The sequence below is a fragment of the Coregonus clupeaformis genome, unplaced genomic scaffold, assembly GCF_020615455.1.
Source record: "Coregonus clupeaformis isolate EN_2021a unplaced genomic scaffold, ASM2061545v1 scaf1224, whole genome shotgun sequence".
In the NCBI taxonomy this organism is placed as follows: Eukaryota; Metazoa; Chordata; class Actinopteri; order Salmoniformes; family Salmonidae; genus Coregonus; species Coregonus clupeaformis.
Genome location: NW_025534678.1, coordinates 62,501 through 89,606, shown reverse-complemented (window position 1 = coordinate 89,606; position 27,106 = coordinate 62,501). Strand labels below are relative to the sequence as shown.

Sequence of the window (27,106 nt, the reverse complement as noted above, 5' to 3'; positions counted from 1 at the left end):
TCAGGTTCGCCCTGTCCTCAGGTTCACCCTGTCCTCAGGTTCACCCTGTCCTCAGGTTCACCCTGTCCTCAGCCTCACCCTGTCCTCAGCCTCACCCTGTCCTCAGGTTCACCCTGTCCTCAGCTTCACCCTGTCCTCAGCCTCACCCTGTCCTCAGGTTCACCCTGTCCTCAGGTTCACCCTGTCCTCAGCCTCACCCTGTCCTCAGCCTCACCCTGTCCTCAGGTTCACCCTGTCCTCAGCTTCACCCTGTCTTCAGCCTCGGCCTGTCCTCAGCCTCACCCTGTCCTCAGCCTCACCCTGTCCTCAGCCTCACCCTGTCCTCAGCCTCACCCTGTCCTCAGGTTCACCCTGTCCTCAGCCTCGCCCTGTCCTCAGGTTCACCCTGTCCTCAGCCTCACCCTGTCCTCAGCCTCACCCTGTCCTCAGGTTCACCCTGTCCTCAGGTTCACCCTGTCCTCAGCCTCACCCTGTCCTCAGGTTCACCCTGTCCTCAGGTTCACCCTGTCCTCAGGTTCACCCTGTCCTCAGCCTCACCCTGTCCTCAGGTTCACCCTGTCCTCAGCCTCACCCTGTCCTCAGCCTCACCCTGTCCTCAGCCTCACCCTGTCCTCAGCATCACCCTGTCCTCAGCCTCGCCCTGTCCTCAGGTTCACCCTGTCCTCAGGTTCACCCTGTCCTCAGCCTCACCCTGTCCTCAGCATCACCCTGTCCTCAGCCTCGCCCTGTCCTCAGGTTCACCCTGTCCTCAGCCTCACCCTGTCCTCAGGTTCACCCTGTCCTCAGGTTCACCCTGTCCTCAGCCTCACCCTGTCCTCAGGTTCACCCTGTCCTCAGGTTCACCCTGTCCTCAGCCTCACCCTGTCCTCAGGTTCACCCTGTCCTCAGGTTCACCCTGTCCTCAGCCTCACCCTGTCCTCAGGTACACCCTGTCCTCAGGTTCGCCCTGTCCTCAGCCTCACCCTGTCCTCAGGTTCACCCTGTCCTCAGCCTCGCCCTGTCCTCAGGTTCACCCTGTCCTCAGCCTCACCCTGTCCTCAGCCTCGCCCTGTCCTCAGGTTCACCCTGTCCTCAGCCTCACCCTGTCCTCAGCCTCACCCTGTCCTCAGGTTCACCCTGTCCTCAGCCTCGCCCTGTCCTCAGGTTCACCCTGTCCTCAGCCTCACCCTGTCCTCAGCCTCACCCTGTCCTCAGGTTCACCCTGTCCTCAGCCTCACCCTGTCCTCAGGTTCACCCTGTCCTCAGGTTCACCCTGTCCTCAGGTTCACCCTGTCCTCAGCCTCACCCTGTCCTCAGGTTCACCCTGTCCTCAGCCTCGCCCTGTCCTCAGGTTCACCCTGTCCTCAGCCTCACCCTGTCCTCAGCCTCACCCTGTCCTCAGCCTCACCCGGTCCTCAGCCTCACCCGGTCCTCAGCCTCACCCGGTCCTCAGGTTCACCCTGTCCTCAGGTTCACCCTGTCCTCAGCCTCACCCTGTCCTCAGGTTCACCCTGTCCTCAGCCTCACCCTGTCCTCAGGTTCACCCTGTCCTTGAACATTGAGGTGTTATAGTGCAGAGGAGAGGGCAACACTATACACACACACACACACACACACACACACACGGGGAGAGGGGAGTAGATATCTTACCGTTAGACATCCCATCAGGCTTTGCTCAAAGGGTCGTTGGAAGGCCCGGGGGTCACCGCACCAGTCCAGCAGCTCTGTTGCTGCCGTTTGGAAGTTGGCGGGGTTCTGTAAGTGCTGCAGAAGACATAAAAACACAAACATAAAGGAAAGGTCATTAGGGGTCAAATAACAGAGGTCAAAGGTCATAAACACACATTAATCTACAGCAGTAGATTATTAGCGCAGCATTTAGCCTCCATAGATAATTACCAGAAACATATATTTAAGCAGTAAGGCCCGAGGGGGTGTGGTATATGGCCAATATACCACGGCTAAGGGCTGTTCTTAGGCACGACACAATTTGTCATACCCGTGGTATATGGTCTGATATACCACGGCTTTCAGCCAACCAGCATTCAGGGCTTGAACCACCTGGTTTATAATTAATATTGGCAATAAGGCACATCGAGGGTTTCATGGTAGGGATGGCGTTAGACGAGTGATCAGCTGAGCCTGGTTTTCTTCAGACATAGCACTTTGCATTCAAATACTTTAAAGTACTACTTAAGTAGTTTTTTGGGGTATCTGTACTTTACTTGACTATTTAGATTTAGATTTTAATTAACTACATTCCTAAAGAAAATAATGTACTTTTTCCTCCCCCAAAAATCCTGACACCCAAAAGTACTCGTTACATTTTGAATGCTAAGCAGGACAGGAAAATCGTCCAATTCACACACCCCCACATCCCTACTGCCTATGATCTGGCGGATTCACTAAACACGAATGCTTCATTTGTAAACGTGTTGGAGTGTGCCCCTGGCTATCCGTACATTTCTTAAACAAGACAATTGTGCCGTCTGGTTTGCTTAATATAAGGAATTTTAAATTATTTATATTTGTACTTTTACTTTTGATACTTAAGTATATTTTAGCGATTACATTTACTTTTGATACTTAAGTATATTTAAAACCAAATACTTTTAGACTTTTACTCAAGTAGTATTTTACTGGGTGACTTTCACTTTTACTTGAGTCATTTTCTATTAAGGTATCTTTCCTTTTACTCAAGTACTTTTGATTTTTATTTATTTTTAACTTTTTCCACCACTGTGTAGAAGTGTCATTGTATCAGAGCCAAAACAAACAAAAACATGTGTCACACCTCTGTAGATAAGGGGGTTTCAAGCCTCTCCTCGGGGACCCCCAGACGTTTCACAATGTTGTTGTAGCCCTGAACTAGCTCACCTGATTAACCTATTTAAGGTCTTAATGACTACTTGAATCAGGTATGCTAGCTGTGGAATAGTTAAAATACATGGAATGGCAGGGGTCATTTTTCCACCACTGGAGAGCACTTTGGTCTTGGAAACTTTCAACACTCTAGAAATGGTTCCTTGGACTTCATGGTATAGTTTCTGCTCTGACATGCACTGTCAACTTTGTGTGTTTCTTTCTACAGTCGTGGTCAAACATTTTGAGAATGACACAAGTATTGGTCTTCACAAAGTTTGCTGCTTCAGTGTTATGAGATATTTTTGTCAGATGTTACTATGGTACACTGAAGTATAATTACAAGCATTGCATAAGTGTCAAAGACTTTTATTGACAATTACATTAAGTTTATGCAAAGAGTCAATATTTGCAGAGTTGACCCTTCTTTTTCAAGACCTCTGCAATCCGCCCTGGCATGCTGTCAATTAACTTCTGGGCCACATCCTGACTGATGGCAGCCCATTCTTGCATAATCAATGCTTGGAGTTGGAGAATTTGTTGTTTTTGTTTGTCCACCCGCGTCTTTAGGATCGACCACAAGTTCTCAATGGGATTAAAGCGCAGTGGTCTAAGGCGCCGCAGTGCTAACTGTGCCACTAGAGATCCTGGTTCGAATCCAGGCTCTGTCGCAGCCGGCCGCGACCGGGAGACTCATGGGCGGCGCACAATTGGCCCAGCGTCGTCCAGGGTAGGGGAGGGAATGGCCGGCAGGGATGTAGCTCAGTTGATAGAGCATGGCGTTTGCAACGCCAGGGTTGTGGGTTCGATTCCCACGGGGGGCAGTAAAAAAAAAAAAAAATGTATTCACTAACTGTAAGTCGCTCTGGATAAGAGCGTCTGCTAAATGACTAAAATGTAAATGTAAAGTCTGGGGAGTTTCCTGGCCATGGACCCCGAGTCACTTAGTTATCACTTTTGCCTTATGGCAAGGTGCTCCATCATGCTGGAAAAGGCATTGTTCGTCACCAAACTGTTCTTGGATGGTTGGGAGAAGTTGCTCTCGGAGGATGTGTTGGTACCATTCTTTATTCATGGCTGTGTTCTTAGGCAAAATTGTGATTGAGCCCACTCCCTTGGCTGAGAAACAACCCCACACATTAATGGTCTCAGGATGCTTTACTGTTGGCATGACACAGGACTGATGGTAGCGCTCACCTTGTCTTCTCCGGACAAGGTGTTTTCCGGATGCCCCAAACAATTGGAAAGGGGATTCATCAGAGAAAATGACTTTACCCCAGTCCTCAGCAGTCCAATCCCTGTGCCTTTTGCAGAATATCAGTCGGTCCCTGATGTTTTTCCTGGAGAGAAGTGGCTTCTTTGCTGCCCTTCTTGACACCAGGCCATCCTCCAAAAGTCTTTGCCTCAGTGTGCGTGCAGATGCACTCACACCTGCCTGCTGCCATTCCTGAGCAGCTCTGCACTGGTGGTTCCCCGATCCCGCAGCTTAATCAACTTTAGGAGACGGTCCTGGCGCTTTTTGGACTTTCTTGGGCGCCCTGACGCCTTCTTCACAACAATAGAACCTGTCTCCTTGAAGTTCTTGATGATCCGATAAATGGTTGATTTAGGTGCAATCTTACTAGCGGCAATATCCTTGCCTGTGAAGGCCTTTTTGTGCAAAGCAATGATGACGGGACGTGTTTCCTTGCAGGTAACCATGGTTAAAAGAGGAAGAACAATGATTTCAAGCACCACCCTCCTTTTAAAGCTTCCAGTCTGTTATTCTAACTCAATCAGCATGACAGAGTGATCTCCAGCCTTGTCCTCGTCAACACTCTCACCTGTGTTAACGAGAGAATCACTGACATGATGGCAGCTGGTCCTTTTGTGGCAGGGCTGAAATGCAGTGGAAATGTTTGTTTGGGATTACGTTCATTTTCATGGCAAAGAGGGACTTTGCAATTAATTGCAATTCATCTGATCACTCTTCATTACATTCTGGAGTATATGCAAATTGCCATCATCAAAACTGAGGCAGCAGACTTTGTGAAAATTAGTATTTGTGTCATTCTCAAAACTACCACAACTGTACATCATGTCCACTCTTCCGTAAAGCCCAGCTCTGTGGAGTGTACTGCTTAAATTGGTCCTATGGACAGATACTCCAATCTCCGCTGTGGAGCTTTGTAGCTCCTTCAGGGTTCTCTTTGGTCTCTTTGTTGCCTCTCTGATAAATTCCCTCCTTGCTTTGTCCGTGAGTTTTGGTGGGTGGCCCTCTCTTGGCAGGTTTGTTGTGATGCCATATTCTTTCTGTTTGGTGTTCGCCAAAAGGCATGTGGGAGACTCACCAAACATATGGAAGAAGGTACTCTGGTCAGATGACACTAAAATTTAGCTTTTTGGCCATCAAGGAAAATGCTATGTCTGGCGCAAACCCAACACCTCTCATCACCCCGAGAACACCATCCCCAAAGTGAAGCATGGTGGTGGCAGCATCATGCTGTGGGGATGTTTTTCATCGGCAGGGACTGGGAAACTGGTCAGAATTGAAGGAAGGATGGATGGCGTTAAATACAGGGAAATACTTGAGGGAAACCTGTTTCAGTCTTCCAGAGATTTGAGACTGGGACAGAGGTTCACCTTCCAGCAGGACAATGACCCTAAGCATACTGCTAAAGCAACACTTGAGTGGTTAAAGGAGAAACATTTAAATGTCTTGGAATGGCCTAGTCAAAGCCCAGACCTCAATCCAATTGAGAATGTGTAGTATGACTTAAAGATTGCTGTACACCAGCGGAACCCATCCAACAGTTTTGCCTTGAAGAATGGGTAAAAATCCCAGTGGCTAGATGTGCCAAGCTTATAGAGACATACCCCAGGAGACTTGCAGCTGTAATTGCTGCAAAAGGTGGCTCTACAAAGTATTGACTTTGGGGGGTGAATAGTTATGCACGCTCAAGTTCTGTTTTTTTGTCTTATTTCTTGTTTGTTTCACAATAAAACATATTTTGCATCTTCAAAGTGGTAGGCATGTTGTGTAAATCAAATGATACAAACCCCCCCAAAAAATCAATTTGAATTCCAGGTTGTAAGGCAATAAAACAGGAAAAATGCCAAGGGGGGTGAATACTTTCTCAAGCCACTGTATGCCTTAATAATAAACTTGTAAATATGAATAAAATGGTTAAATTACAAGCCTAGTTGGTTTAGCCACGGAAAAAGACAGGAACCTTCCCACTAGCCATGATTGGCTGAGATAATGGATGGGCTGGAGATGCAGAGAGATGAGTTCGGATTGGTCTGCCATGTAGCATGCTTCTGTCTATTACATGAGCTGCTCAGTACGTGTAGATAATCCTTTCTAATACTTTTTTTGATAGATATTTTGAAGAACTGCATAAGTCCTGCCCTGAATTTAACAGGCACTATCATATCGACAAAGAGCAGTGGGAAAAATATGTGATGAACTAATTACTGGATGATGATGATTGTGCCATGCTCTCTCTAACTCTGAATATGAATCAGACGATGAGGAAATCCCTGATTTAGGTAAAAACATTTTCATTGAACCAGACTTGTAGAGTCTACTGATGACAGTGATGTGGGAAGAAACGGCGATCAACAGTGTTGTTGTCACGGAAGAAGTTGATCAGTGGAATGCCTGGTGGAAGCAGAGTATGATAGCTAAGGATGTGTCCACATCACCAACGAACTATCATGGTCCAAACACACCAAGACAGTCGTGAAGAGGGCACGACAAAGCCTATTCCCCCTCAGGAGACTGAAAAGATTTGGCATGGGTCCTCAGATCCTCAAAAAATTCTACAGCTGCACCATCGAGAGCATCCTGACTGGTTGCATCACCGCCTGGTATGGCAACTGCTTGGCCTCCGACCGCAAGGCACTACAGAGGGTAGTGCGTACGGCCCAGTACATCACTGGGGCCAAGCTTCCTGCCATCCAGGACCTCTATACCAGGCGGTGTCAGAGGAAGGCCCTCAAAATTGTCAAAGACTCCACCCACCCTAGTCATAGACTGTTCTCTCTGCTACCGCACGGCAAGCGGTACCGGAGTTCCAAGTCTAGGTCCAAAAGACTTCTCAACAGCTTCTACCCCCAAGCCATAAGACTCCTGAACAGCTAATCATGGCTACCCGGACTATTTGCACTGCCCCCCCACCCCATCCCATCCACCTCTTTTACGCTGCTGCTACTCTGTTAATTATTTATGCATAGTCACTTTAACTCTACCCACATGTACATATTACCTCAACTACCTCAACTAGCCGGTGCCCCCGCACATTGACTCTGCAACGGTACCCCCCTGTATATATAGCCTCCCTACTGTTACTTTATTTTACTTCTGCTCTTTTTTTTCTCAACACTTTTTTTGTTGTTGTTTTATTTTTACTTTTTTTGTTAAAAATAAATGCACTGTTGGTTAAGGGCTGTAAGTAAGCATTTCACTGTAATGTCTGCACCTGTTGTATTCGGCGCATGTGACCAATACAATTTGATTTGATTTGATTTGATTTCACATTCTGCCGTTTAATTGAAAATATTCGGAGGGAGTCGAAAGGAGAACACACCGGCTGTTATATGAAACACCTTTCTCTGGATTACATCTTCAAACAAAAGGCAACCATGGCATCCATGACAGAGAGGGAGAAGGATTCTTCCATGTATATGGGTAAGAGTCTAGCTAGCTACATTTTCAGATATTATATGTTTCTAATTTTGTTAAAGTCGTTTTCATTGCAAGTTAAAGCGTACTCTTAGCTAGCTAGCTAACGTTACGTGTATGATCTGTGTAGTAAATATTATTTGTATCTCAGAATCCATTTGCATTGCTATTTATTGCCTAATGTTAGCTAGCTAGCTAACATTGAAAATAGTGGTTTAGCTTTAACTACCTGCAGATTCATGCTATGACAATCAGTTTGTATTGCTATGCCGCGTTCAAAAATAACTCAGAACTCTCAGACTTCCTACTTCAGTATGTTCAAGACAACTGGGAAATCTGAAAAAAACGAGCTCTGACTGATAAAAATATTTTGGAACCGTCACCCAACTCGGAATTCCAACTCGGGCCTCTTTCTAGAGCCCCGACGTTCCGATCTGAATAGCACATGATTTGACCTCATATTTTTCCAGTTGTCTTGAAAGCACCATTATGTTCATTGTTTAGCTAGCTAGCTACATGTCTAAACAAAAATACTCTACTTCCACCAGATGATTACATTAAGTTAGCCATCAAGTTAGCGCAGCCTTTCCTTTGCTTGCTAGGTTACAAACAAGAAACAAATTGACTCCCAGTCCACAGCTCCACAACATCATGGAGCATCTTGTCATGATTAACTGAGAGGCTGGCTTCTTAACATACTGCTGCTGCCTTTGATTCCACCTCCTCCTCCACACACCTGGGTACAAAGCCTGGAGTGCCAGAGGGACTGTTTGAACGCAGAGCCTGCTCCTCTTTCAGAGACAGGAAGCGAATAACGCAGTATAGTTACAGTCAGTCTCGCGCTCTCCTGAGGGTTTCCTCCTGCTTCTCTTTAGGTAGCATTAGAGGTCAACATTTTGATTAAGGCAGCTTTCATATTAACTTACAAAAGCCAGCGTTTGTGTTTGTTTGGGCCGGATGAAACCAGTCCTGTTTATTTCATGTGGAGTCCTAGACCACGTCCCTGCAGAGAACATCTTTGTTCAGGGTAGGGGGAGGAGTGGTGTGCCCTTGTGCGTGTGTGGCAGGGGGAGAGGGGTACAGAGCATGTGAATCATTCTGGTGGACAACACTGGAGAAACTCACATTCAGATATGCTAAATAAACAGTTGAAGTCGGATGTTTACATAGACCTTAGCCAAATACATTTAAACTCAGTTTTTCACAATTCCTAAACATTTAATCCTAATAAAGATTCCCTGTCTTAGGTCAGTTAGGATCACCACTTTATTTTAAGAATGTGAAATGTCAGAATAATAGTAGAGAGAATGATTTATTTCAGCTTTTATTTCTTTCATCACATTCCCAGTGGGGTCAGAAGTTTACATACACTCAATTAGTATTTGGTAGCATTGCCTTTAAATTGTTTAACTTGGGTCAAACGTTTTGGGTAGCCTTCCACAAGCTTCCCACAATAAGTTGGGTGAATTTTGGCCCATTCCTCCTGACAGAGCTGGTGTAACTGAGTCAGGTTTGTAGGCCTCCTTGCTCGCACACACTTTTTCAGTTCTGCCCACAAATTTTCTATAGAATTAAGGTCAGGGCTTTGTGATGGCCACTCCAATACCTTGACTGTGTTGTCCTTAAGCCATTTTGCCACAACTTTGGAATTATGCTTGGAGTCATTGTCCATTTGGAAGACCCATTTGCGACCAAGCTTTAACTTCCTGACTGATGTCTTGAGATGTTGCTTCAATATATCCACATCAGTTTCCTTCCTCATGATGCCATCTATTTTGTGAAGTGCACCAGTCCCTACTGCAGCAAAGCACCCACACAGCATGATGCTGCCACCCCCGTGCTTCACGGTTGGGATGGTGTTCTTCGGCTTGCAAGCAACCCCCTTTTTCCTCTAAACAATAACGATGGTCATTATGGCCAAACAGTTCTATATTTGTTTCATCAGACCAGAGGACATTTCTCCAAAAAGTACGATCTTTGTCCCCATGTGCAGTTGCAAACCGTAGTCTGGCTTTTTTATGGCGGTTTTGGAGCAGTGGCTTCTTCCTTGCTGAGCGACCTTTCAGGTTATGTCGATATAGGACTCGTTTTACTGTGGATATAGATACTTTTGTACCTGTTTCCTCTAGCATCTTCACAAGGTCCTTTGCTGTTGTTCTGGGATTGATTTGCACTCTTCGCACCAAAGTACGTTAATCTCTATGAAACAGAACGCGTCTCCTTCCTGAGCGGTATGACGGCTGTGTGGTCCCATGGTGTTTATACTTGCGTACCATTGTTTGTACAGATGATCGTGGTACCTTCAGGCGTTTGGAAATTGCTCTCAAGGATGAACCAGACTTTTGGAGGTCTACAAAAAAAAATCTGAGTCACTGAGTTTGAAGGTAGGCCTTGAAATACATCCACAGGTACACCTCCAATTGACTCAAATTATGTCAATTAGCTTATCAGAAGCTTCTAAAGCCATGACATTTTCGGGAAGTTTCCAAGCTGTTGAAAGGCACAGTCAACTTAGTGTATGTAAACTTTTGACCGACTGGAATTGTGATACAGTGAATTATAAGTGAAAAATAATCTGTCTGTAAAACAATAACTTGTGTCATGCACAAAGTAGATGTCCTAACCGACATGAGAGATAGAGAGAGAGAGAGAGAGAGACAGAGACAGAGAGAGAGAGAGAGAGAGAGAGAGAGAGAGAGAGAGAGAGAGAGAGAGAGAGAGAGAGAGAGAGAGAGAGAGAGAGAGAGAGAGAGAGAGAGAGAGAGAGATGTGGCTTGGAGTGATTACTGTTCTTTTCACGCAGATCAATTGGTCCCACCAGTGTGGTAGTGGCTGCTTGGCACTGCCACACCACAGATGTTGCCCCTTCGCCAGCCAAAACCAACCAATCAAACATAACTAGTGGCCAAGATACATTCCCACTGCCCCCTGGGTGGGAGTGTACTACAACTTGTACATAGACTCCAGACCAGCTAGAGAGACACAGACACTGACTGTTTTGCACAGTTCATTGTGGGATCTTGTTCCGTAAGGTTTGTTTTGGTGTTTAACCTAGGACTTCACGTATCGTTTTGTTATTTTTGTATTTTGTGTATAGTACTCATTAAAAGATGTACGCATATCCCGCTGCGCCTTGGTCCGCTGTGTATAACGACCGTGACACTGCTACTGTCGTGTCTGTCTACACTTAGAAAAAAAAAGGCTTCCAAAAGGGTTCTTCGGCTGTTCCCATAGGAGAACCCTTTTTGGTTCCAAGTAGAACCCTCTGTGGAAAGGGTTCTTTATGGAACCCAAAAGGTTTCTACCTGGAACTAAAAAGGTTTATTCAAAGGCTTCTCCTATGGGGACACCCGAAGAACCCTTTAAGGTTCAAGATTAACACCTTTTTTTCTAAGAGTGTAGGGATACAGCCGCCTTACAGACAGAGCTATTGACTGTATCAAGGGTTTCATGAAGATAGATTACTGTAATGTATTCAACAGTAATGTTACATTGTGTTTATATAGCCTCTAAGCTATATGTATTCAACAGTAATGTTACATTGTGTTTATATAGCCTCTAAGCTATATGTATTCAACAGTAATGTTACATTGTGTTTATATAGCCTCTAAGCTATATGTATTCAACAGTAATGTTACATTGTGTTTATATAGCCTCTAAGCTATATGTATTCAACAGTAATGTTTCATTGTGTTTATATAGCCTCTAAGCTATATGTATTCAACAGTAATGTTTCATTGTGTTTATATAGCCTCTAAGCTATATGCATTCAACAGTAATGTTACATTGTGTTTATATAGCCTCTAAGCTATATGTATTCAACAGTAATGTTACATTGTGTTTATATAGCCTCTAAGCTATATGTATTCAACAGTAATGTTTCATTGTGTTTATATAGCCTCTAAGCTATATGCATTCAACAGTAATGTTTCATTGTGTTTATATAGCCTCTAAGCTATATGTATTCAACAGTAATGTTACATTGTGTTTATATAGCCTCTAAGCTATATGTATTCAACAGTAATGTTTCATTGTGTTTATATAGCCTCTAAGCTATATGTATTCAACAGTAATGTTACATTGTGTTTATATAGCCTCTAAGCTATATGTATTCAACAGTAATGTTACATTGTGTTTATATAGCCTCTAAGCTATATGTATTCAACAGTAATGTTTCATTGTGTTTATATAGCCTCTAAGCTAGATGTATTCAACAGTAATGTTACATTGTGTTTATATAGCCTCTAAGCTATATGTATTCAACAGTAATGTTTCATTGTGTTTATATAGCCTCTAAGCTATATGTATTCAACAGTAATGTTTCATTGTGTTTATATAGCCTCTAAGCTATATGTATTCAACAGTAATGTTTCATTGTGTTTATATAGCCTCTAAGCTATATGTATTCAACAGTAATGTTACGTTGTGTTTATATAGCCTCTAAACTATATGTATTCAACAGTAATGTTACATTGTGTTTATATAGCCTCTAAGCTATATGTATTCAACAGTAATGTTTCATTGTGTTTATATAGCCTCTAAGCTATATGTATTCAACAGTAATGTTACATTGTGTTTATATAGCCTCTAAGCTATATGTATTCAACAGTAATGTTACATTGTGTTTATATAGCCTCTAAGCTATATGTATTCAACAGTAATGTTACATTGTGTTTATATAGCCTCTAAGCTATATGTATTCAACAGTAATGTTCATTGTGTTTATATAGCCTCTAAGCTATATGTATTCAACAGTAATGTTTCATTGTGTTTATATAGCCTCTAAGCTATATGTATTCAACAGTAATGTTACATTGTGTTTATATAGCCTCTAAGCTATATGTATTCAACAGTAATGTTTCATTGTGTTTATATAGCCTCTAAGCTATATGTATTCAACAGTAATGTTACATTGTGTTTATATAGCCTCTAAGCTATATGTATTCAACAGTAATGTTTCATTGTGTTTATATAGCCTCTAAGCTATATGTATTCAACAGTAATGTTACATTGTGTTTATATAGCCTCTAAGCTATATGTATTCAACAGTAATGTTTCATTGTGTTTATATAGCCTCTAAGCTATATGTATTCAACAGTAATGTTACATTGTGTTTATATAGCCTCTAAGCTATATGTATTCAACAGTAATGTTACATTGTGTTTATATAGCCTCTAAGCTATATGTATTCAACAGTAATGTTTCATTGTGTTTATATAGCCTCTAAGCTATATGTATTCAACAGTAATGTTTCATTGTGTTTATATAGCCTCTAAGCTATATGTATTCAACAGTAATGTTACATTGTGTTTATATAGCCTCTAAGCTATATGTATTCAACAGTAATGTTTCATTGTGTTTATATAGCCTCTAAGCTATATGTATTCAACAGTAATGTTACATTGTGTTTATATAGCCTCTAAGCTATATGTATTCAACAGTAATGTTTCATTGTGTTTATATAGCCTCTAAGCTATATGTATTCAACAGTAATGTTTCATTGTGTTTATATAGCCTCTAAGCTATATGTATTCAACAGTAATGTTTCATTGTGTTTATATAGCCTCTAAGCTATATGTATTCAACAGTAATGTTACATTGTGTTTATATAGCCTCTAAGCTATATGTATTCAACAGTAATGTTTCATTGTGTTTATATAGCCTCTAAGCTATATGTATTCAACAGTAATGTTACATTGCAGTGTTAGGGTATGTGGTGGGCATAATAACCCATTTCCTTAACTGTGTTTCATTTGATTGAAACAAAAGCCAAAGCACTGAACACATTATTGTGAACAGACAAAGAAATACAGGATGCGTCCCAAAATGGCACCCTATTTCCTATGTTTGACCAGGATTCTGACACAGAGATACTGTAGTACAGTACAGCAAACAGCTGCTGTAGAGTAGAGTGGCTTCCTAGTTTATTTACATGTACAGGTCCTACAGAGCATATATGGTTCATATTTACTGTTTGAGGAAGTGTTTCTACAGAGCATATATGGTTCATATTTACTGTTTGAGGAAGTGTTTCTACAGAGCATGGATAGTTCATATTTACTGTTTGAGGAAGTGTTTCTACAGAGCATATATGTTTCATATTTACTGTTTGAGGAAGTGTTCCTACAGAACATATATGTTTCATATTTACTGTTTGAGGAAGTTTCTACAGAGCATATATGTTTCATATTTACTGTTTGAGGAAGTGTTTCTACAGAGCATATATGTTTCATATTTACTGTTTGAGGAAGTGTTCCTACAGAGCATATATGTTTCATATTTACTGTTTGAGGAAGTGTTTCTACAGAGCATATATGTTTCATATTTACTGTTTGAGGAAGTGTTTCTACAGAGCATATATGTTTCATATTTACTGTTTGAGGAAGTGTTTCTACAGAGCATATATGTTTCATATTTACTGTTTGAGGAAGTGTTTCTACAGAGCATATATGTTTCATATTTACTGTTTGAGGAAGTGTTTCTACAGAGCATATATGTTTCATATTTACTGTTTGAGGAAGTGTTTCTACAGAGCATATATGTTTCATATTTACTGTTTGAGGAAGTGTTTCTACAGAGCATATATGTTTCATATTTACTGTTTGAGGAAGTGTTTCTACAGAGCATATATGTTTCATATTTACTGTTTGAGGAAGTGTTTCTACAGAGCATATATGTTTCATATTTACTGTTTGAGGAAGTGTTTCTACAGAGCATATATGTTTCATATTTACTGTTTGAGGAAGTGTTTCTACAGAGCATATATGTTTCATATTTACTGTTTGAGGAAGTGTTTCTACAGAGCATATATGTTTCATATTTACTGTTTGAGGAAGTGTTTCTACAGAGCATATATGTTTCATATTTACTGTTTGAGGAAGTGTTCCTACAGAGCATATATGTTTCATATTTACTGTTTGAGGAAGTGTTTCTATAGAGCATATATGTTTCATATTTACTGTTTGAGGAAGTGTTTCTACAGAGCATATATGTTTCATATTTACTGTTTGAGGAAGTGTTTATATAGAGCATGGATAGTTCATATTTACTGTTTGAGGAAGTGTTTCTACAGAGCATATATGTTTCATATTTACTGTTTGAGGAAGTGTTTCTACAGAGCATGGATAGTTCATATTTACTGTTTGAGGAAGTGTTTCTACAGAGCATGGATAGTTCATATTTACTGTTTGAGGAAGTGTTTCTACAGAGCATGATAGTTCATATTTACTGTTTGAGGAAGTGTTTCTACAGAGCATGTATAGTTCATATTTACTGTTTGAGGAAGTGTTTCTACAGAGCATATATGGTTCATATTTACTGTTTGAGGAAGTGTTTCTACAGAGCATGGATAGTTCATATTTACTGTTTGAGGAAGTGTTTCTACAGAGCATGGATAGTTCATATTTACTGTTTGAGGAAGTGTTTCTACAGAGCATATATGGTTCATATTTACTGTTTGAGGAAGTGTTTCTACAGAGCATGGATAGTTCATATTTACTGTTTGAGGAAGTGTTCCTACAGAGCATATATGTTTCATATTTACTGTTTGAGGAAGTGTTTCTATAGAGCATATATGTTTCATATTTACTGTTTGAGGAAGTGTTTCTACAGAGCATATATGTTTCATATTTACTGTTTGAGGAAGTGTTTCTACAGAGCATGGATAGTTCAAATTTACTGTTTGAGGAAGTGTTTATACAGAGCATGGATAGTTCATATTTACTGTTTGAGGAAGTGTTTCTACAGAGCATATATGTTTCATATTTACTGTTTGAGGAAGTGTTTCTACAGAGCATGGATAGTTCATATTTACTCTTTGAGGAAGTGTTTCTACAGAGCATGGATAGTTCATATTTACTGTTTGAGGAAGTGTTTCTACAGAGCATGATAGTTCATATTTACTGTTTGAGGAAGTGTTTCTACAGAGCATGTATAGTTCATATTTACTGTTTGAGGAAGTGTTTCTACAGAGCATATATGGTTCATATTTACTGTTTGAGGAAGTGTTTCTACAGAGCATGGATAGTTCATATTTACTGTTTGAGGAAGTGTTTCTACAGAGCATGGATAGTTCATATTTACTGTTTGAGGAAGTGTTTCTACAGAGCATATATGGTTCATATTTACTGTTTGAGGAAGTGTTTCTACAGAGCATGGATAGTTCATATTTACTGTTTGAGGAAGTGTTTCTACAGAGCATGGATAGTTCATATTTACTGTTTGAGGAAGTGTTTCTACAGAGCATGGATAGTTCATATTTACTGTTTGAGGAAGTGTTTCTACAGAGCATGGATAGTTCATATTTACTGTTTGAGGAAGTGTTTCTACAGAGAATGGATAGTTCATATTTACTGTTTGAGGAAGTGTTTCTACAGAGCATGGATAGTTCATATTTACTGTTTGAGGAAGTGTTCCTACAGAGCATGGATAGTTCATATTTACTGTTTGGGGAAGTGTTTCTACAGAGCCATTTTCTGTGTCATGGAGTTTGACATGCACTGTCAACTGTGGAACTTTATATAGACCGGTATGTGCCTTTCCAAATCATGTCCAATCAACTGAATTTCCCACAGGTGGACTCCAATCAAGTTGTAGAAACATCTCAAGGATGATCAATGGAAACAGGATGCAACTGAGCTCAATTTCGAGTCTCACAGCAAAGGGTCTAAATCCTTATGTAAATAAGGTATTTCTGTTTTTTATCGTTTATAATTTGCTACAATTTCAATTTCAAAAAACCTGTAGGAGTGTATTACAAAACTGTAGGAGTACTACAATACTGTAGGAGTGTACTGGAATACTGTAGGAGTGTACTGGAAAACTGTAGGAGTGTACTGGGATACCGTAGGAGTACTACAATACTCTAGGAGGGTACTGCAATACTCTAGGAGTGTACTACAATACTGTAGGAGTACTACAATACTAAAGAAGTACTGCAATACTGTAGGAGTGTAATACAATTCTGCAGGAGTACTACAATACCGTAAGAGTGTACTGTACTACTGTAGGAGTGTACTACAAGACTGTACTACAATACTGTAGGAATTTACTACAATACTCTGGGCGTGTACTACACTACTTTAGGAGTGTACTATAATAATGTAGGAGTGTACTACAATACTGTAGGAGTGTACAACAACACTGTAGGTGTGTACTGCAAGACCATACCACAATACTGTAGGAGTGTACTACAATACTGTAGGAGTGTACAACAACACTGTAGGTGTGTACTACAAGACTGTACTACAACACTGTAGGAGTGTACTGCAATACTGTAGGAGTGTACTACAATACTGTAGGAGTGTACTGGAATACTGTAGGAGTGTATTACAATAATTTACTACAATACTATAGGAGTGTACAGCAAGACTGTAACAACACTGTAGGAGTGTGCTACAATATGTCACGGTTTCGGCCGAGGCTGCCTCTCTTCCTTGCTCGGGCAGGCTTCGGCGTTCGTCGTCTCCGGAATACTAGCTGCCACCGTTGTATGTTTCTATGTTCGTTTGGTCTGGTCTGGTATTGTACACCTGTTATCGTTTAGTGTCATTAGTGTCCTATAAGTTCTCGTTGTGTTTGTCAGGTGTTGTGTGTGATTGTTTTCACTGTCGTGCATTTGCGCTATATTACACTGTTTGCTCGGTTGAGCTGTTCTCCTCTGTTTAGGAGAGTTTATTCGCACATGTGTAGTGCGCCCGTTTGTTTTTCGCCTGCGTGCGGAGTTCTCGCCTCAGGGCTGTTCTTTGTGTTTTCAGTTTGTGCATTTACTAAAGTATTTTGGACTTATTTTCTGCGTCCTGCGCCTGATTCCAACACCACACCCACCTACAGCAAACTCTGACACAATAGTGTAAGTTAGTGTTTCCCAAACTCGGTCCTTGGGACCATAAGGGGTACACTTTTTTGTCCTAGCAACATACAGCTGATTCAAATAATCAACTCATTATTAGAATCCGCTGTGTAGTGCTAGGGCAAAAACCTTAATGTGCAACCAGGGGCCCCCAGGACCCAGCTTGGGAAACGCTGCTGTACGTATTTCTATGTTATCATGGTACTGTCAAACACCAGGTCGGTCAAAGAAAAATTCAAGAACACAAACTGAATAATATAAATAACGTGATGCGGATATATTACTGTTGTTCTCTTTAGTTAGTGACCTCTGGAAGAGAAGAGAAGTGGTCTAAGGCAGTGCTAGCTGTGCCACTAGAGTTCCTGGTTCGAATTCAGGCTCTGTCGTAGCCGGCCGCGACCGGGAGACCCATGGGAGACCCATGGGGCGGCGCACAATTGGCCCAGTGTTGGTAGAGCATGGCGTTTGCAACGCCAGGGTTGTGGGTTCGATTCCCACGGGTGTATGAAAAAAAATATATATATATTTTTTTTTTTTTTTTTACACTCACTGTAAATCGCTCTAGATAAGAGTGTCTGCTAAATGACTAAAATGTAAATGTAGTTTACTGTGCATTGTGTTTATTCCATCGTAGACCATGTTGGAAACAAGTGGGATCACTTTAACGTGTTTTCCCCTGGGTTGTACTCAGTGCATCTTTTTCCCAATAAATCAACTAATCAATCAATCAAAAAGAGTGTCAACTCACCTGTTTGATACATAACAGCCGGTCATTAGTCTGCTGTATGTGCCTGTCCATCGACGGAATGGAGTTCATTTTGATTGTCCCTCTGACCTCTACCTCCCAGCCATTAAACTAGTGACCTCTGGAAGAGAAGAGATGTGTTAAAGAGGAGCTATTGCAGTGTGTGTGTCTGTGTGCGCATGTCCGTGCGCCTGTGTGTGTGTGTGTGTGTGTGTGTGTTAGGAAGGAGTAGGCAGGCAGGTGGGAGTAGAGAGGAGAGGTAGAGATATATTGATTTGGCTGGTGTGTGGGAGTAGAGAGGTAGAGATATATTGATTTGGCTGGTGGCAAGCACCTCAGAAAATTACATTCCTCTCAGTCTCAATGACACAAACTCCCAGCGGGCCCTTCTGTCTGAGGACCAACTAGGATCACCCAGCCACATAATAATACACACAGGCACAAACGACCTGAGAACACAGCAGGAAAGGGTGGCCACAGCACTCAAGGGAGTGATAGAAAAAGCTTTTTCTACTTTCCCCAACGCACAAGTGGTTATCTCAACCCTGCTACCACGAAAAGACTTCCACCCTGCTACCATACAGCAGGTAAACGCAAGTATTTTAAGTGACTGTGCCTCATAACCAAATGTCTACCTGGCCCACCACTCCACCCTGGATTTGAACAGCCTTTATGACCAGGTCCACCTATTCAAGGCAGCAGTGCCTACCTTCGCCCGGACCCTAATGGATATCGTCCTCAACCGCAGACCCAACACCTCACACAGGAGCAACAGATCAACAGACCCCCCCCCCCGGACCTACACATAGAGGACCCCAGCCGAGAGGACCTACATCCAGACCACAGCACCACATCCACACCCCCACCCCCACCCCAACAAATTAACTCCCCCCCAAGTCAACCATGCCCACACCCCATTTAGGCCCCCTCAGATCAGACCTATGCCCCTCCTACCCACCCTATGCCCCCCACTCCCACAAAAGGGCCTCAACATGGAAGTCACACATACGGCCAGGCCGTGAGCAGGCAAACAGGCCCAACCATTCTTACACTAGCCCAAGACAATGGCATGTACCAGATGCTCAGCAGGCTCTGCTCACACTTACTGGCCTGAGGCCAAACCACACAACCAACAACATTAGACACTTTATGGAACACAAAGCCTTCACTATCTCATCCTGGAATATCCAAGGCCTGAGGTCATCTGCCTTTGGCCTAAAGAGCAGGAACCTGGACTTCCCCAACAAAATCGGAAATACAGACATTGTCAACCTACAAGAAACATGGTATAGAGGAGACGGACCCACTGGTTGCCCTCTACGTTACAGAGAGCTGGTATTCCCATCCACCAAACTACCAGGTGTGAAACAGGGTAGAGACTCAGGGGGTATGCTAATTTGGTATAGAGCAGACCTAACTCACTCTATTAAATTAATCAAAACAGGAACATTTTACATTTGGCTAGAAATTAAAAAGGAAATTATCTCAACAGTGAAAAATGTCTTCCTGTGTGCTACCTACAGTGAGGGAAAAAAGTATTTGATCCCCTGCTGATTTTGTACGTTTGCCCACTGGCAAAGACATTATCAGTCTATAATTTTAATGGTAGGTTTATTTGAACAGTGAGAGACAGAATAACAACAACAAAATCCAGAAAAACGCATGTCAAAAATGTTATAAATTGATTTGCATTTTGATGAGGGAAATAAGTATTTGACCCCTCTGCAAAACATGACTTAGTACTTGGTGGCAAAACCCTTGTTGGCAATCACAGAGGTCAGACGTTTCTTGTGGTTGGCCACCAGGTTTGCACACATCTCAGGAGGGATTTTGTCCCACTCCTCTTTGCAGATCTTCTCCAAGTCATTAAGGTTTCGAGCCTGACGTTTGGTAACTCGAACCTTCAGCTCCCTCCACATATTTTCTATGGGATTAAGGTCTGGAGACTGGCTAGGCCACTCCAGGACCTTAATGTGCTTCTTCTTGAGCCACTCCTTTGTTGCCTTGGCGTGTGTTTTGGGTCATTGTCATGCTGGAATACCCATCCACAACCCATTTTCAATGCCCTGGCTGAGGGAAGGAGGTTCTCACCCAAGATTTGACGGTACATGGCCCCGTCCATCGTCCCTTTGATGCGGTGAAGTTGTCCTGTCCCCTTAGCAGAAAAATACCCCCAAAGCATAATGTTTCCACCTCCATGTTTGACGGTGGGGATGGTGTTCTTGGGGTCATAGGCAGCATTCCTCCTCCTCCAAACACGGCGAGTTGAGTTGATGGAAAAGAGCTCGATTTTGGTCTCATCTGACCACAACACTTTCACCCAGTTCTCCTCTGAATCATTCAGATGTTCATTGGCAAACTTCAGACGGGCCTGTATATGTGCTTTCTTGAGCAGGGGGACCTTGCGGGTGCTGCAGGATTTCAGTCCTTCACGGCGTAGTGTGTTACCAATTGTTTTCTTGGTGACTACGGTCCCAGCTGCCTTGAGATCATTGACAAGATCCTCCCGTGTAGTTCTGGGCTGATTCCTCACCGTTCTCATGATCATTGCAAATCATTGCAACAGTTATTTTGTGTTTCTTCCATTTGCGAATAATCGCACCAACTGTTGTCACCTTCTCACCAAGCTGCTTGGCGATGGTCTTGTAGACCATTCCAGCCTTGTGTAGGTCTACAATCTTGTCCCTGACATCCTTGGAGAGCTCTTTGGTCTTGGCCATGGTGGAGAGTTTGGAATCTGATTGATTGATTGCTTCTGTGGACAGGTGTCTTTTATACAGGTAACAAACTGAGATTAGGAGCACTCCCTTTAAAAGTGTGCTCCTAATCTCAGCTCGTAACCTGTATAAAAGACACCTGGGAGCCAGAAATCTTTCTGATTGAGAGGGGGTCAAATACTTATTTCCCTCATTAAAATGCAAATCAATTTCTAACATTTTTGACATGCGTTTTTCTGGATTTCTTTGTTGTTATTCTGTCTCTCACTGTTCAAATAAACCTACCATTAAAATTACAGACTGATAATTTCTTTGTAAGTGGGCAAACGTACAAAATTAGCAGGGGATCAAATACTTTTTTCCCCTCACTGTATATCCCCCCCACTAGAATCCCCATACTTTAATGAAGACCGCTTCTCCATCCTGGTGGGGGAAATCAATCATTTCCAAACACAGGGACATGTACTAGTCTGTGGTGACCTAAATGCCAGAACTGGACAAGAACCTGACACACTCAGCACACAGGGGGACAAACACCTACCTGGAGGTGACAGCATTCCCTCCCCCATATGCCCCCCTAGGCACAACTACGACAACATAACCAACAAAAACGGGTCACAACTCCTGCAGCTCTGTCGCACGCTGGGTATGTACATAGTCAATGGTAGGCTTCGAGGGGACTCCTATGGTAGGTACACATATAGCTCATCTCTTGGCAGTAGTACTGTAGACTACTTTACATTTACATTTTTACATTTTAGTCATTTAGCAGACGCTCTTATCCAGAGCGACTTACAGGAGCAATTAGGGTTAAGTGCCTTGCTCAAGGGCACATTTACGTCATTTAGCAGACGCTCTTATCCAGAGCGACTTACAAATTGGTGCATTCACCCTATAGCCAGTGGGATAACCACTTTCCAATTGTTTTTATTTATTTATTTATTTTTTTGGGGGGGTAGAAGGATTACTTTATCCTATCCCAGGTATTCCTTAAAGAGGTGGGGTTTCAAATGTCTCCGGAAGGTGGTGAGTGACTCCGCTGTCCTGGCGTCGTGAGGGAGCTTGTTCCACCATTGGGGTGCCAGAGCAGCGAACAGTTTTGACTGGGCTGAGCGGGAACTATGCTTCCGCAGAGGAAGGGTAGCCAGCAGGCCAGAGGTGGATGAACGCAATGCCCTCGTTTGGGTGTAGGGACTGATCAGAGCCTGAAGGTACGGAGGTGCCGTTCCCCTCACTGCTCCATAGGCAAGCACCATGGTCTTGTAACGGATGCGAGCTTCAACTGGAAGCCAGTGGAGTGTGCGGAGGAGGGGGGTGACGTGAGAGAACTTGGGAAGGTTGAACACCAGACGGGCTGCGGCATTCTGGATGAGTTGTAGGGGTTTAATGGCACAGGCAGGGAGCCCAGCCAACAGCGAGTTGCAGTAATCCAGACGGGAGATGACAAGTGCCTGGATTAGGACCTGTGCCGCTTCCTGTGTAAGGCAGGGTTGTACTCTCCGAATGTTGTAGAGCATGAACCTGCAGGATCGGGTCACCGCCTTGATGTTAGCGGAGAACGACAGGGTGTTGTCCAGGGTCACGCCAAGGCTCTTCGCACTCTGGGAGGAGGACACAACGGAGTTGTCAACCGTGATGGCGAGATCATGGAACGGGCAGTCCTTCCCCGGGAGGAAGAGCAGCTCCGTCTTGCCAGGGTTCAGCTTGAGGTGGTGATCCGTCATCCATACTGATATGTCTGCCAGACATGCAGAGATGCGATTCGCCACCTGGTTATCAGAAGGGGAAAGGAGAAGATTAGTTGTGTATCGTCAGCGTAGGAATGATAGGAGAGGCCATGTGAGGATATGACAGAGCCAAGTGACTTGGTGTACAGGGAGAAAAGGAGAGGGCCTAGAACTGAGCCCTGGGGGACACCAGTGGTGAGAGCACGTGGTGCGGAGACAGCTTCTCGCCACGCCACTTGGTAGGAGCGACCGGTCAGGTAGGACGCAATCCAGGAGTGAGCCGCGCCGGAGATGCCCAGCTCGGAGAGGGTGGAGAGGAGGATCTGATGGTTCACAGTATCAAAGGCAGCAGACAGGTCTAGAAGGACAAGAGCAGAGGAGAGAGAGTTAGCTTTAGCAGTGCGGAGAGCCTCCGTGACACAGAGAAGAGCAGTGTCAGTTGAATGACCAGTCCTGAAACCTGACTGGTTTGGATCAAGAAGGTAATTCTGAGAGAGATAGCAAGAGAGTTGGCTAAAGACAGCACGCTCAATAGTTTTGGAAAGAAAAGAAAGAAGGGATACTGGTCTGTAGTTGTTGACATCAGTGGGATCGAGTGTTGGTTTTTTGAGAAGGGGTGCAACTCTCGCTCTCTTGAAGACGGAAGGGACATAGCCAGCGGTCAAGGATGAGTTGATCAGCGAGGTGAGGTAGGGGAGAAGGTCACCGGAGATGGTCTGGAGAAGAGAGGAGGGGATGGGGTCAAGCGGGCAGGTTGTTGGGTGGCCTGCAGTCACTAGTCGCAAGATTTTATCTGGAGAGAGAGGGAGAAAGAAGTCAAAGCATAGGGTAGGGCAGTGTGAGCAGGACCAGCAGTGTCATTAGACTTAACAAACGAGGATCGGATGTCGTCAACCTTCTTTTTCAAAGTGGTTGACGAAGTCATCCACAGAGAGGGAGGAGGGGGGGATTCAGCAGTGAGGAGAATGTGGCAAAGAGCTTCCTAGGGTTAGAGGCAGATGCTTGGAATTTAGAGTGGTAGAAAGTGGCCTTAGCAGCAGAAACAGATGAAGAAAATGTAGAGAGGAGGGAGTGAAAAGATGCCAGGTCGGCAGGGAGTTTAGTTTTCTTCCATTTCCGCTCAGCTGCCCGGAGCTCTGTTCTGTGAGCTCGCAATGAGTCGTCAAGCCACGGAGCTGGAGGGGAGGACCGAGCCGGCCGGGAGGATAGGGGACACAGGGAGTCAAAGGATGCAGAAAGGGAGGAGAGGAGGGTTGAGGAGGCAGAATCAGGAGATTGGAGGGAGAAGGATTGAGCAGAGGGAAGAGATGATAGGATGGAAGAGGAGAGAGTAGTGGGAGAGAGAGAGCGAAGGTTGCGGTGGCGCGTTACCATCTGTGTAGGGGCAGAGTGAGTAGTGTTGGAGGAGAGCGAGAGAGAAAAGGATACAAAGTAGTGGTCGGAAACATGGAGGGGAGTTGCAGTGAGATTAGTAGAAGAGCAACATCTAGTAAAGATGAAGTCAAGCGTATTGCCTGCCTTGTGAGTAGGGGGGGACGGTGAGAGGGTGAGGTCAAAAGAGGAGAGGAGTGGAAAGAAGGAGGCAGAGAGAAATGAGTCAAATGTAGACGTAGGGAGGTTGAAAAAACTTTATCACTGACCTAAACCCAGAGTCTCTCAGAGCGTTCACAGTCAGCCTACTGACACCACTATCAGATCAGAGCAAAATTACAGTCTACTTGAACAGAGCAATACTCAATCATGAGGCATCAAAGCCAAAGGAACTGAATAATATTAAGAAATTCTATAGATGGAAGGAAAGTAGTGTGGAAACCTACCAAAAATCACATGCTGGGTCTGTACATAGTAAATGGTAGGCTTCGGGGGGACTCCTATGGTAGGTACACCTATGGCTCATCTCTTGGCAGTAGTACTGTAGACTACTTTATCACTGACCTCAACCCAGAGTCTCTCAGAACGTTCACAGTCAGCCTACTGACACCACTATCAGATCAGAGCAAAATTACAGTCTACTTGAACAGAGCAATACTCAATCATGAGGCATCAAAGCCAAAGGAACTGAATAATATTAAGAAATTCTATAGCTGGAAGGAAAGTAGTGTGGAAACCTACCAAAAAACAATTAGGCAACAACAAATTCAATCCATTCTAGACATGCTGTCAATTGGCTTCGAGGGGACTCCTATGGTAGGTACACCTATAGCTCATCTCTTGGCAGTACAGTCGTGGTCAAAAGTTTTGAGAATGACACAAATATTAATTTTCACAAAGTCTGCTGCCTCAGTTTTTATGATGACAATTTGCATATACTCTAGAATGTCATGACGAGTGATCAGATGAATTACAATTAATTGCAAAGTCCCTCTTTGCCAAACAAACATTTCCACTGCATTTCAGGCCTGCCACAAAAGGACCATCTGACATCATGTCAGTGATTCTCTCGTTAACACAGGTGATAGTGTTGACGAGGACAAGGCTGGAGATCACTCTGTCACGCTGATTGAGTTAGAATAACAGACTGGAAGCTTTAAAAGGAGGGTGGTGCTTGAAATCATTGTTCTTCCTCTGTTAACCATGGTTACCTGCAAGGAAACATGTGCCGTCATCATTGATTTGCACAAAAAGGCCTTCACAGGCAAGGATATTGCTGCTAGTAAGATTGCACCTAAATCAACCATTTATCGGATCATCAAGAACTTCAAGGAGAGAGGTTCAATTGTTGTGAAGAAGGCTTCAGGGCGCCCAAGAAAGTCAAGCAAGCGCCAGGACCGTCTCCTTAAGTTGATTTAGCTGCGGGATCGGGGCACCCCCAGTGCAGAGCTTGCTCGAGGAAGCGAGGAAGCCACTTCTGTCCAGGAAAAACATCAGGGACAGACTGATATTCTGCAAAAGGTACAGGGATTGGACTGCTGAGGACTGGGGTAAAGTCATTTTCTCTGATGAATCCCCTTTCCGATTGTTTGGGGCAGCCAGAAAAAAGCTTGTCCGGAGAAGACAAGGTGAGCGCTACCATCAGTCCTGTGTCATGCCAACAGTAAAGCATCCTGAGACCATTAATGTGTGGGGTTGCTTCTCAGCCAAGGGAGTGGGCTCACTCACAATTTTGCTTAAGAACACATCCATGAATAAAGAATGGTACCAACACATCCTCAGAGAGCAACTTCTCCCAACCATCCAAGAACAGTTTGGTGATGAACAATGCCTTTTCCAGCACGATGGAGCACCTTGCCATAAGGCAAAAGTGATAACTAAGTGGCTTGGGGAACAAAACATCGAAAGTTTGGATCCATGGCCAGGAAACTCCCCAGACCTTAATCCCATTGAGAACTTGTTAATCCCCTCAAGAGGCGGGTGGACAAACAAAAACCCACAAATTCTGACAAACTCCAAGCATTGATAATGCAAGAATGGGCTGCCATCATTCAGGATGTGGCCCAGAAGTTAATTGACAGCATGCCAGGGCGGATTGCAGAGGTCTTGAAAAAGAAGGGTCAACACTGCAAATATTGACTCTTTGCATAAACTTAATGTAATTGTCAATAAAAACCTTTGCCACTTATGGAATGCTTGTAATTATATTTCAGTATACCATAGTAACATCTGAAAAAAATATGTAAAAACACTGAAGCAGCGAACTTTGTGAAGATCAATACTTGTGTTATTCTCAACTTTTGACCACGACTGTAGATGGAAGGAAAGTAGTGTCGAAACCTACCAAAAAACAATTAGGCAACAACAAATTCAATCCCTTTTAGACAACTTCCTGGACAAAATGTTCCACTGTAATAGTCTAATAATCTCTAACAGAAAACCGAAGAAAATAACAACAATGACAAATGGTTTGATGAAGAATGCAAAAACCTAAGAAAGGAATTGAGAAACCTATCCAACCAAAAACATAGAGACACAGAAAACCTGAGCCTATTCCTTCACTATGGTGAATCACTAAAACAATACAGAAATACACTACGGAAAAAGGAGGAACAGCATGACAGAAATCAGCTCAATGTAATTGAAGAATCCATAGACTCGAACCACTTCTGGGAAAATTGGAAAACACTAAACAAACAACAACACGAAGAGCTATCTATCCAAAATGGAGATGTATGGGTAAACCACTTCTCCAATATTTTTGGCCCTATAACAAAGAACAAACAGCAAAAAATATACATGATCAAATGCAAATCTTAGAATAAACTATTAAAGACTACCAGAACCCACTGGATTCTCCAATTATATTGAATGAACTACAGGACAAAATACAAACCCTCCAACCCAAAAAGGCCTGTGGTGTTGATAGTATCCTCAATGAAATGATAAAATATACAGACAACAAATTCCAATTGGCTATACCTAAACTCTTTAACATCATCCTTATCTCTGGCATCTTCCCCAATATTTGGAACCAAGGACTGATCATCCCAATCCACAAAAGTGGAGATAAATTTGATCCCAATAACTACCGTGGGATATGCGTCAACAGCAACCTTGGGAAAATCCTTTGCATTATCATTAACTTGTTAATCTCCTCAGTGAAAACAATGTACTGAGCAAATGTCA

General features: G+C 43.2%; 1 protein-coding gene across 1 annotated transcript in view; it reads right to left on the bottom strand.

The window, feature by feature from the left end:
- The window catches only part of LOC123486458 (zinc finger MIZ domain-containing protein 1-like), a gene marked incomplete at its 3' end in the record, with an annotated part of 49,774 nt that overhangs the window by 18,900 nt on the left and 3,768 nt on the right, over positions 1–27,106 (bottom strand). The window contains exons 2-3 of the mRNA XM_045217780.1: positions 18,106–18,223; positions 1,630–1,743 (exon numbers count right to left, since the gene is read on the bottom strand). Of these exons, the coding sequence (XP_045073715.1) occupies positions 1,630–1,743; positions 18,106–18,174 (183 nt within the window). The remainder of the gene's footprint in view (positions 1–1,629; positions 1,744–18,105; positions 18,224–27,106) is intronic.